Source organism: Pterocles gutturalis, unplaced genomic scaffold (genome assembly GCF_000699245.1).
Source record: "Pterocles gutturalis isolate BGI_N339 unplaced genomic scaffold, ASM69924v1 scaffold8745, whole genome shotgun sequence".
NCBI lineage: Eukaryota > Metazoa > Chordata > Aves > Pterocliformes > Pteroclidae > Pterocles > Pterocles gutturalis.
Window position 1 is genome coordinate 22,722 of NW_010140744.1, and position 11,567 is coordinate 34,288.

General features: G+C 41.8%; 1 protein-coding gene and 1 long non-coding RNA gene across 2 annotated transcripts in view; one reads left to right on the forward strand and one right to left on the reverse strand.

The window, feature by feature from the left end:
• Positions 1–6,134, forward strand: part of ACAD11 (acyl-CoA dehydrogenase family, member 11) — a gene marked incomplete at its 5' end in the record, with an annotated part of 28,852 nt that extends 22,718 nt beyond the window's left edge. Inside the window, 6 exons of the mRNA XM_010083787.1 lie at positions 1,421–1,506; positions 1,700–1,771; positions 2,648–2,802; positions 4,642–4,758; positions 5,273–5,382; positions 5,875–6,134. Of these exons, the coding sequence (XP_010082089.1) occupies positions 1,421–1,506; positions 1,700–1,771; positions 2,648–2,802; positions 4,642–4,758; positions 5,273–5,382; positions 5,875–5,989 (655 nt within the window). The remainder of the gene's footprint in view (positions 1–1,420; positions 1,507–1,699; positions 1,772–2,647; positions 2,803–4,641; positions 4,759–5,272; positions 5,383–5,874) is intronic.
• A 1,421-nt stretch (positions 6,135–7,555) lies between these two features.
• Positions 7,556–11,253, reverse strand: LOC104469326. Its single transcript, XR_727631.1, has 2 exons — positions 11,152–11,253; positions 7,556–8,405 (listed from the first exon to the last, which is right to left on the reverse strand). It is a non-coding gene; the product is annotated as an uncharacterized LOC104469326 (long non-coding RNA).
• Between the last annotated feature and the right edge of the window lie 314 nt (positions 11,254–11,567).

The following is an 11,567-nucleotide window of genomic DNA, read 5'->3' on the forward strand; positions in this document are numbered from 1 at the left end:
ACCTTTTCGCTGTCACCAGTTTGTATTTGCATGCAGCCCCCCCTTGACTACACTAGCTTTAGTGTTTGTGCAGCTGTGCAATGAATTGGATCAGGAAATTTTTCAGGGTTCACTAACTTTATCTTGGTCACATTGGTTTTAGTCTGAATCAGTTGTTCAACCAACTATCTCTGGCTTACAATTTATTTCATAAGTATAGTATATAAAACAATCAACAAGAGTAAGAATTGCTTGCTTAAATCATAACCAAAACTTTTCAGAGCTTCCCTGAACAAAATGGCACATCAGAGACCTGAAGTTATACTAAGTTTTTCACAAAGTTGTCTGTAGGTATAGAAGTTTAAGTTTGAAACATGGATGTTTGTTATATGAAGTTGTGTGAGCAGAAAACATTGCACATCTTTAATCAGACCTACTCATTCCATTCCTGTGTGTGGTAAATACAATACTTGCCTGTTCTTGTGTGAAATAAATATGTTCAACTCTTATTACTAAACGTGCCTTACAAAAACTTCCGCACGTTATGAATAAAATGCTTCGTGACTGAGTCCCATTAGAATCGCACAGCTTGTAATACAAAAGCATTGGAACATGTGTATCTCTGAGTTGGATTTTAGCCCAAATTCCACTGATTATCTTTTTAGATTTGGCTAGGTTCCATTGAGAAGCAAACAGTAACTTCCTTGCAGCGTACAGGCTGGTTTGTCCAAGGGCTGTACAGACAGTGGCATCTGTTGAGCTCTTTGAAGCTGAACAGAAGTTCATGGAGGGGAGTATGAGATACTACACTTGGCAGAACTAGAGACTGAGATTAGGGACCTGGGATGTCGCCTCCAGTTCCGTGTGACTACTAACTGACCTTAAATATTCTGAAGGAATTTAAACATGGGGATTGTTTTCCTAAGCTATAGGCAAGCCAAGATGATGATGATGATCATAGAATCATTAAGGTTGGAAAAGACCTCAAGGATCATCAAGTCCAACCATCAACCCAACACCACCTAACTCACTAACCCATGTCCCGAAGCACCACATCTACACGTTTCTTGAACCCCTCCAGGGATGGTGACTCCACCACTGCCCTGGGCAGCCTGTCCCTAAAAAGAAATGCAATGCAGGGGGAGGAAATGGACTGGGTGCTACAGTAGTACTTGCGCAGAAGTTGCAGAAGTAGTAGTTTTTTGGTTGTGGTGCACTAGATGCCAGTAGTACATTTTTACTTGTTGACTGGTGAGTCGAGGACTGTTGAAGCACACATGCCAGGCTGCGTGCAGGCAGGATGGCTGCAGTCACTATATGTAAATCTCAACATTGGCTATATGCGAGTGCTAAACTGAGGCTAGAAAATAAAAAAAGTAGAGGGAAGGAACAGAAGGGAGGCTCAATGTTAATTGTAACTTGTGCATTTTGTCTTGATCAGGTACAAGCAGCACAGTATGATTATTGTTCCCATGGACACGCCAGGGCTGAAGCTGATAAGACCCCTCTCGCTGTTTGGGTATCTGGGTAGGTGACAATATTTATCAGCTATAGGTGTATGAATTTGTTAGCAGTCTCAGAAGCTGCAGTAATACTAATAAATACCGTGTATGAAATAGATCAGTAAAATGCATATATAGAAAAAGGTTTAGGAACTGAAGGCCTGTATTTTTATCCTCCTTAGTTTTACCCTGCTGTTCTCTTTCCTCTGTCCCTGTAGATGAGATCCATGGAGGACATTTTGAGATACATTTTAATGATGTGCGAGTACCTGTCTCCAACATAATACTGGGTGAGTTTCAGTTATTAATTCCTTTTTAAGACGTACAGCAATGAACCAAGTTTTATGAAACGGTCATTTATTTTATGAATCACCCATAAGTTATTGTAAACAGCTATGGTCAGTTGAGCCACAGTCTCAAACACGTTAGAGGGAGCCCACTCTTTAGCAGTCTACCTGCTGCTTGAAGGTAACTTGTTTAGAGAAGAAAGGTGACTGAAGGAAGCAGGGAAGCTGTATCTGTCATGCAAAAATCACTTTCCTGAAGTAGAGCAAAGCAGAAACTGTCAGTGGTGTTCTTTCCGCAAAATCAGTTCTCATAGTCTTTACAGACTTTTAAAAAGAGCATTCTGCTGTAGTCATGGCCATCTAGATCTGGGTGCCTGCAGACTTAGCAGAACTGAAATAAAAAAAGGAAGACAGATGCAGGACAGCACCGTGACCTTCTGCAGGGAGAACTTAGCTCTACTTCTCTCATTATTATAAATCCTGATTTCTTCTATTTCCTCTCTGCTGTTTTTATTTTGCTGAAAGAGATTTCTCTGTGGAGTAGCCCTGGGACCTGGAAACCTCAAAGTCTTCCCCCAGGTTCTCATACCAAATCCCATAGATGTATTTTTCTGTGTAAGATTAACAACATTTAAATTAAATATCCGGCAAATCAAACCCTCTCACAAACCATCTTAGAGTATGCTTTGTGCTTTAACTATTATTAATGGTGTGTCAATATAGATCTAGTTGGAGTAAACAAGCAACTGTTCTGCAAAATAAACTTTTAAAAAGCTTGCTTCTAGCTCTGGTGCTATGAGGCCACTTCTGCTCAGAGCCATGGATCATTTCAAGAGGGAATCAAGGAGTCTGCATGTGCCTGTTTTTCTTTCCAACCAGGTGAGGGAAGGGGCTTTGAGATAGCTCAAGGTCGGCTTGGGCCAGGCCGTATTCATCACTGCATGAGGTCCCTTGGTTCAGCTGAAACTGCTTTACAGATAATGTGCCAGCGTGCAGCACAGAGAGAGACTTTTGGGAAGAAACTCTATCACCACGTAAGCATATTCCCGCTTTGTCTCTATTCACATGCTCCAGACACCACCCTTTGTTTTGCCCTTTTGGTGCGGATAATGGACACTGCAATAGATGTGCCCTAACCTTGAATTCTTATAATTCTTATTCATAATGCCTCAGGTGGCAAGGGAAAAAATCACATTGTGAGGTTCCTGTTTTTCACTATAACCTGCAGGATTTTTTTTTTTCCTTGCAATGAATTGGATATCCTTTGCTGGATTTGAATACAGGTTTTGTCACCAGGTTTTTTCTTTGCTTTCACGGATAAGTTTGGACAGGTATTTCTTCAGGCATACAGCTTATGTGTCTGTAGTTACAATCTGAAGTCACCATTCTTGTGTATTGGATTTTTCACCTAGACATCTCTGTTCATGATTACTGGAGACAACTCAAGGGTCTAAATTTGACTAAAAATTTTACTTCTCTGATCAGTTATTAGTTCTTACTTATAAAAGTACAGACTAAACCAAGGCCATAGTGGGATTTTTGGTCTTGCTTTGGAATTGAAATGGTATTTCGTGAGAAAGAGCTCGCTAGAATAACAAAAAGATGACCATCTGCTTTTTACAGGAACCGTCAGCATTTAGTAGTTGGCTTATCACATTTCAAGTGTTCCTCAGTCTTATCCAACAGATAGGATAACTTTTGGAAAAAACAAGTAAAGGCAATGGAAAGAGGAAACTGAATTAGTGTCTGGCACAGGTTATAGAAAATTCTTTGTACAGATCCAGAGGGAATAATCTTGCGTATCTATTTTCCAGTCATGTCATTGCCAAACTTCCATTCAGGACCATAACCTAGAATTAGTAAGAGTTGGATGAGGGGCACTCTATTTCTCAGAAGCTTGTTAAAGTAAAACCAAGGTTTGATGAAGCCACAGGCAAAACCTGGGAGCCAGCCTTGTTCTTCACAGCTCTGGGATAGCTAAGGAAGTGGTGACAGCCAGACTGTCCCCACCCTGGGAGCTGTCAGCAAAAGAGCATGGCTGAATACCTCCTCCCGAGTTCAGAGCACCTTTGCTGGCATGAGCTAAGCTGAGCCCCCAGACTTTGCACTGGAGCAAGTGCTCCCCGTTTGCTCATGCCTCCTGTGGCTGCTAAGGCTACACCATCCAGGCTCTGGGCAGGAGTGTGTGCCAGAGGCTGGCTTAGGCTTCAAGCAGCTTTTGCACTGGCAAGCTTCCCATGGATATTTTTTTTTTCTACTGTGGTATGTTGGCTGCAGAGGGGAATTAACTAAGAGGAGCAGGGAAGGGCTGCCAAGACCGTAACTTGGTTTAGATCAAGGGAGTCACTAATTTATTATCGCTGTGAACAGACAGATGTAGCAGGCACCACCCTGCAGCTGTTTATCTGGGGGTGTAACACACCAACACCAGTAGTTTTAAGAAAAACAGAATTGATTCTTCTCTTTCACCCCTCTATTTTTATATACTGGGGCATGTTACAGAGAGGTGGCTGTGTGTGAAGGAAAGCAGGGAGTAAAATGCAGGCTTTGAGGGGCTTCAGGAAAATGACTAGCAGGCAGTAGGTGGGACCAGGAAATGAGAGCGTGCCAGAATCAGTTTTTCCTCTTTTCCTCCTTCCTGCCAGGAAGAGAACGGCTCTATCTTTAGTATTTCTGTTAGTCAAGTGTTTTCTTTCCTTTTTTCCTCATATTAGATTACATGGCCTCAAACTAGTTTTAATTTGCACAAGGGTGTTTTTAATGACTGAACATGCACCTGCTGAGGCATTGGGGCATCTTCATTAGGGCAGGTTTATCCAGACATGCTGGGAGGCAGTAGCTGACTTCCTGGTTGTTGGCTTTGGTTTCTGCAGGAAGTTGTTGCCCACTGGATTGCTGAATGCCGCCTTAGCATCGAACAGGCTCGACTGCTTACGCTAAAAACAGCCAGGAAGATTGACATGTTGGGCAACAGAAAAGCAAGAAAAGAGGTAATTTATTTTTTTTTTCCCCGCAGCCTTAGGCTATGACTTGGGGGATGCTATATCTGTGCATTCAACTAGTTGAAATACAAGCTAAAAGTTAGTGCTAGAATTACCCCTCTAATAGTAGAACATAATGTTAAAAACAGAGAGCCTCAAGCTGTGCTTTTGATTGTCACAAGATTTGAAAGTGTGCTCAGTTAAAAACTTTGAGCTCGGTATGATAAAGTATTTGAAAATAAAAGTTCAGGTAGTGCTCAACACCATGTGACGTGGACCTGTTGGAGAGAGTCCAGAGGAGGCCACAAAGATGGTCTGAGGGCTGGAGCACCTCCTGCATGATTCTAAGGAGGAGATAGTTTTGGATGACTGGAAACAGTTTTACTGTATGCAGGGAACAGGGAGAGGAGAGCTCTCATCGAGTCCAAAGAGGAAGGAATGTACCGTGAGAGACCTGTCTTCAGTAAACATTTTCACTTTCTTATGAAACTTACTGATAACACGAGTTCTCGTCTAACTACAGGTTGCCATGACCAAAGTGGTTGTCCCTCGCACTGTGCTTAAAGTGATTGACTCTGCAATCCAAGTGTGTGGTGGAGCTGGAGTTTCCCAGGATTTTCCTTTGGCCCTTATGTGAGTAAAGGCATACTTAGCTGTAGCTTCTAAGCATTCCTTTTAAGATAATTTTATAACATCAATATATGCTGTTTCATCTTAGGCAGCCCAAAATATGGGCATGGTCCATATGACTTTAAGCTATAAAACTTAAAAGCAATTGTTTTAATTCAGTTCCAATGCAACTGCCCTGTTTGACCCTTACAAAAAAATAAAAAAAAGGGTTGGCACTAGACTTAAAATAGTTCTTATCAGCAGCATCGAGGAGCTGTTTCTAAAGCTCCATCTTATCGTTAGTGGCCTTAGGCAGATGCAAGCCTTCAGAATTTCCAGTCCACACATCTCAAGGGATGATTTTGCTGCATTCTCTCCTGTGATAGCTCTTTTCAAAGGGACTATTGTTGAAAGGACAGCAATAGCAAAAGTCATGCTGAGAACTCCTGCTGTCAGAATGGCTTGCTGCTGTGCTGGGACTAGCAGTCAACCCCTAAATCAGCTCTTCCACCACAGGTTTGCTCATATACGGACCTTGCGCCTGGCAGATGGGCCTGATGAAGTTCATCTCTCAACAATTGCAAGGTGGGAACTGCTTGATCAGTCAAAGCAGCTAACCGCAAAAATCTAATGTCAGCATAAAGCCATCTCAAATGGTTGGAAGAGTTAGGAAGAATTTTATTCCATGCACTAATGTTTAACTGAATACAAAAACTTGATTCTAGCTTGAATCAATACATATTCTCTCTCTCTTTACCTGTAATTATTACACTTAATCAGAGGATTGCTTTTAAAAATTGCAGAAAGTAGAAGTTGTCTGGTATAACACTAAATAAAATATATTTTCTAACAGGCCTAAAGTGCTTTGTTTGCTAAGCCAAAGCCCTCTCTATCCTTGCATTGTCCGCAAAGCAGTTTTGACTCAATGTCACCCAATTTAGTTTATTGCAAGCTAGGATAAACATTTAGTTATTGATTAGATGACAGGTAAACACTTAGGGTAATACCTTTCTTTTCCCTTTCCAAAGCTCAGCTCACTCTCCTCCCCTGTTCTTGCTCTCAGCTGCCCTCCTTTTCACTAACACTACCCTCAGTCCTTCCCTGCTTCCCCCACCCCTCCCCCCCCCCAAGGGAGGCTAGGGGCAGGAAAATAAGTTTGCCTGCTTTGTTTCTTCAAACACATCTCCTCAAATTTTTCCTTAGAGGTCCCCCTTTTGTTTTCCCTTGCATCTTTCCTTTTGTGCATCCTCACAAGCCTCCTCCTGTCTCCTGGCCCCAGCTGCTCTCACCTTTCTTAAACATGTGGCACCTTCCCCTCAGGGGAGCTGAAGTTTTGGCTGGAACCAGCAGTGACTGGCAAAGGGCAGTTCATGGCCTCCTCTGCTGCCAAGACAGGCCCTGCCATTTATGCGCAATATGCCTCGGTGAAGTTCTAAAAGGTCTGAGTTCTGAATTCCTCAGCTCTGCTTCTCTGACAATCCTCTTCAACATAGTTACTAACAAGAGAACTTGTTCATACAGTGACAGAATCAGACAGATCACAGCATACTGCACCTTCCTATGAAGTTGGGACAGTCACTTTTCAACTTACGCAGGGTTGGATCAACAACCAACTTAAGGATACAAGCATTTACTTTTTGCATGAGCAGACAAAACACCCTAGTGTAGTGTTCAAGCCTGGAGAGAACAGGCCCCCTTTGGCTCAGTCTTCAGGATGAGACCACAGCCAGTTCTGTCTGTGAGCCTACAGCCGAGTGCTCACCTGAGGGGTGTTCCAGCAGAGGCTGCTGACGTCCAATTGGTACAGTTTCAGAGTATGTAGTAGGAGAAGCTCGCCTCAGATATGTTTCTTACCTTATATCAATTCATTATACCTCAAACCAAGATTACAATCTCTGAGAAAGCACTAATTAGTGTGTTTTTCTTTCCATCCATCTTAGTTTCCTCTTGCTTCCTGCCAAGAATATTTCCTAGGAAGTTGAAAATGTCAGCAAGTCAGTGGCTGAAGTGCATTTCAAACACAAAACAGCCTGCACTGTACCTGTGGTTTAGGAGTTCTCCACGCTGTCAAAATGAGTAGTGTGTTTTTCCAAGCAAAAATACCCAGGAACCCAATACAGCCATGCTCAAATGAAGGGCTCTGACAGCCCTCATTTCCACACTTTCAAAGAACAGCTGCGTAAGACCACCACCTTTATCTCATTAACAAGGCTCTTAATTCCCTTTATTTTAAAATTTTATGTACATATGAATGATCTGTATAATGTACACTCAATATAGAAAGTTTTTATATACTGGATAAAGTATAGAACATTTCACAATTACACTAATTTCTTACATAACATGTGAGCTTAAAGTTTTTTTTTTTTTTGCTGAAGCTTTGTCAATTTGGTCAAGCCAGTTATACATACAAACCTCTAATGCTGTTTGATCTCAGGAAGAAGATAATGATTAAGGACATCAGTGAACTGGTATGGGGAAAAACCCTTTGCAAGTCGTGTTCAATGGGAATGATCACGTCAGACTGGGAAAAGAAGGGATGCCCTTTTAGGGGGGGATTAGTGAGGTCAAAGTGATTTTAGCCCAGTTCTTCTAGACTGTAGCTCAACTCCAGTCATGCTAATTCATAAAATATAAAAACTAGGAAAGTTTGATTCACAGTCTTGTAAACAAATATAAAGGAACAAAATGTGCTTATGTACAACAAGAAAAAATTCTTGTGTACCCATTTCAGCTGATCCACAGAGTGCTTTCTTGTGTTACAGTGTGATAGTTAGAATCACTGACTTTTTCCTAAAAAAAACCAAACAGTCATAGAAAAAAATGGAATAACACTGTCATTAAACATTTGGAAAGGCAGTAAGTTCACTTCAGTGTGTTGGAGGAAAGCGCTCTTCCTCGTCATTGGCCAGTCTGCCCTTCTTTCTCTTTCACAAGAATTTCCAGTCCTTAGCTGACATCTCCCACTTCATTGTCTACGGGGGGTGGTACGTTGGGCATTACAGATGATGTCGTCCCTGCAGTAAGGTAACCAGCAACTCCAGGGCCTTTCAGGAAAACAGAATGTTGGTGATTAGTTTTGATTCTAAAGAGTGATTGAACAGCTTTATTCCCTCTGGTAACACTCAAATGCATCATCTCAGTTAACCAAACACCTCAAGCAAGAACATTTAAGGGTTTATGTTTTGATTCTTTGGAATCTAGGAACACTAGGAATTAAGGCATCCTTAGTTCACTAAGTGGAGTAGATTGTGGAGACCGTTCTTGGACTTGCTTAGCATTTTTTATTCTGATGTGACAAATAAGTTACAGAAGAATCCCAACCACCAACATTATCTTATGTCACCTTCCCCCAGGGAAGCAGCAGTAGAGAGGAGGTGGCCTCCTTTGCTACAGAAAGGATCTGCTGCAGAAGTCTACCTGACTTCAGGCATGCATTCCACTACTGAGCTCCACATTAATGTTTTCAGCATTGCGAGGGTTTTCCCAGCCGCATATTTAAAGGGAACTCGATGGGCTGCCCCATGAACAAGCAGAACTGCCTTATGCTCATCTAGGCAGCTCTTTGGGCCCTCAGTTAGAAAAAATACAGCATTCTTAGGATACACAAGCTTTGTATCAGATTTATTACTGGCAGTGAGTTCTCCATGTCAATTACTCTCGGGGCAGTCAGTTTTGCACTGCAGACAAAGCCCCCTCCCTCAAAGCTTGGAGTTTAAAATTTAGTCATATAGAAACTTCCAACAAATGCAATAAAAACTCATGTTGCAGCATGAGCTGTTTCAACAGCAACTCTTATCAGATTAATGATTGTAGAAAACTGCCAACCTCCAACATGTTCCTGCATCAATGCTGTGATCAACTTAGTATTAGACCTTCAGCCTACACTGCTAATCTTCAACATGTTAAGTTCTGTTGGGTCCTTTATTCTCCTCCCCTTAAGTCATCCTCCCTAAGTTCTCCTAAATTTCCTGTCCCTCCATGCCCTACCCTCCCTTCTCACACTGCAGCCTGGAGCCAGAACATCAGAGCAAGGTTTGTCTCCTTGCAAACAGTCCTACGCTACTGCTGCAAGCAAGGGAGCAAAGCAAGCAGTGTCTTTGGTAAAAACATCTCTGGGGCTTCACAAGAGGACTTCTCTTTGCCAGCCCACTGGTGGCACCTGCCAAGAACAAGACCTATTTTTACATGTCCTAGTGCAAAAGTGCCACCAGCTCTCTTGTCCTTAAAACTTTTCCATTATGGAAGATTCCTAACATACTTCAGAAGTTTAGTTCATCTGTAGTACCAGCAAGTACCAGCCACTGCAGTCATTAGTTTCCTGCTCCTGGGTGCTTCAAGAAGGCAAGTTTATCGGCACTTTGCAGTGTGGGACCACACATTTGTTACAGTTCTATGGCATACATCTATTATTTGGGATGCAGCAAGTGCAGCGTGCATTTTGCAAGATGGTATCTACCTGCTTTAGAGAGCTACACAGAAGTTAGCAAGCTGCCTGGCACAGCAGACCTAAAGCCCACTTCTCAGGTGAAGGGGACTGCTGCCAGTAAGAAGGGAAGGAGAAGAGACACCTGAGGGAAGAGAAATAAGCAAGGGAAGTTTCAAGGGAAGTGCAAACAGCAAAGCAATTTGAAGCAAGAGATAAGGCAGAATACAAGATAAGGCAGGTTAAAAACAAAGCTTGTAGTTTGGTTTCCATCTATACTTTGCATTTGTACAGCTTCTTCATTCTACAATGGCAAGCACTTAAACATTAAGCAATGTAAATGCAGCACAGGCCTTAAAGCAATGCTATAGCTATACTGCCCCCAGTCTCCAGCTTTACCATGTCTGGTATATTTTCAGTTCTTAGTCAGTAATCAGCCAGCATTTACTTCATATTTCTAATTCATAGTATTTATGAAACACATTCTTAGTCAGTGACATTAAATGGTGCAATAAACAGAAAACTGTTCACAGCTAAGGCATTGAGTCTCTCCTCTGTGGAAAAAACAGACCAAGTGTTGCAATATACCTACTCTCAAAATATTAAGCATCTGCTGGTAGAGTGTCTAATTCCTGACTTTAAAAGCCCTTGTTTCATTTTCTCAAAATACATGCTATTATCTTGCAAAAAACAATCTTCCTGTCTATATGGCCATGTGATTTATACCTCATTAATTCAGTTATGCTCAAAAGCTTTACCAAGATTCCAATAGGGTTAGATAAGGAAGTTTCACACAGCACATGGAAGTGTTCATGTTGACCTCTCACAAAGGACTTACACTGAGAGGCTAAACTTTGAACACTACTTGATGCCACTCACTTGTTCAGCTGAGGGCTACAGAGGAGTCAGAAATTTGCATCATGTTACTTCAGACAAAGTTTGCCACAATACCATTACACAAAGTATTGTCAGATACAGTTAAGTAATCTGTGATAGTGAAGTTTTGGAGCATGATACAGCAGAATGTAGTCATTAAAGATGTGTCTATCCAGTGGTGCATGCGAGCAGAGGAAGAACCAGAACTTGATTTGCTCTGACCTAAGTGTGCTAGGATTGTGTCTGCACCATGCCATTACCAGCCATTAAGTTCCCATCAGTTGCTATCTTTGTGCGTGCATGCAGCACACACAGCTAGCATAATACATTTGATAAATACTTTAAAAACTTACTGTATTTTTACAGCATTGAATGTTCAGGCCACATGATGGCACTAGATCCCAAGGATAAACACCATCTCCAAAATCAAGTCTGACAGTGAAGTAACAGTTCAGTATGATTCAGGACATAAATAAGAAAGGGTTGCTAACCTGTGAGGTATCCTGCTGTTTGCGTCTCAGAAATGAACAAGTCATGTTTCTGATCCTTGAAGGCACTCCACACAGAAGAATGAGACAGGATTTCATTTACCTACAGCATTTGAAGAGAACACCACTGTGAGCAAGTGACATTTGAAGTGTTCAGAGGGGAACAAACTCATTTTCTAGAACCAAATCATTCTGAAGGGATTACCAAACAGCATGGCAGTAGTTCAGGCTGCAATACAGAATTGCACCATTCCAAGGAGACTGTAGCAAGTTGCTTTTCCATTTGAATTGTGCAGCTAAACACATAATGCAGAAGGCTCATAAATAAAAGTCATTAACCAGCTTAACCTTCTCCCTCATTACCCAGTTAGGCAACAAGGAAGAGCAACCCTCTGTTATGGGTTGTCTGATGGCGAGGA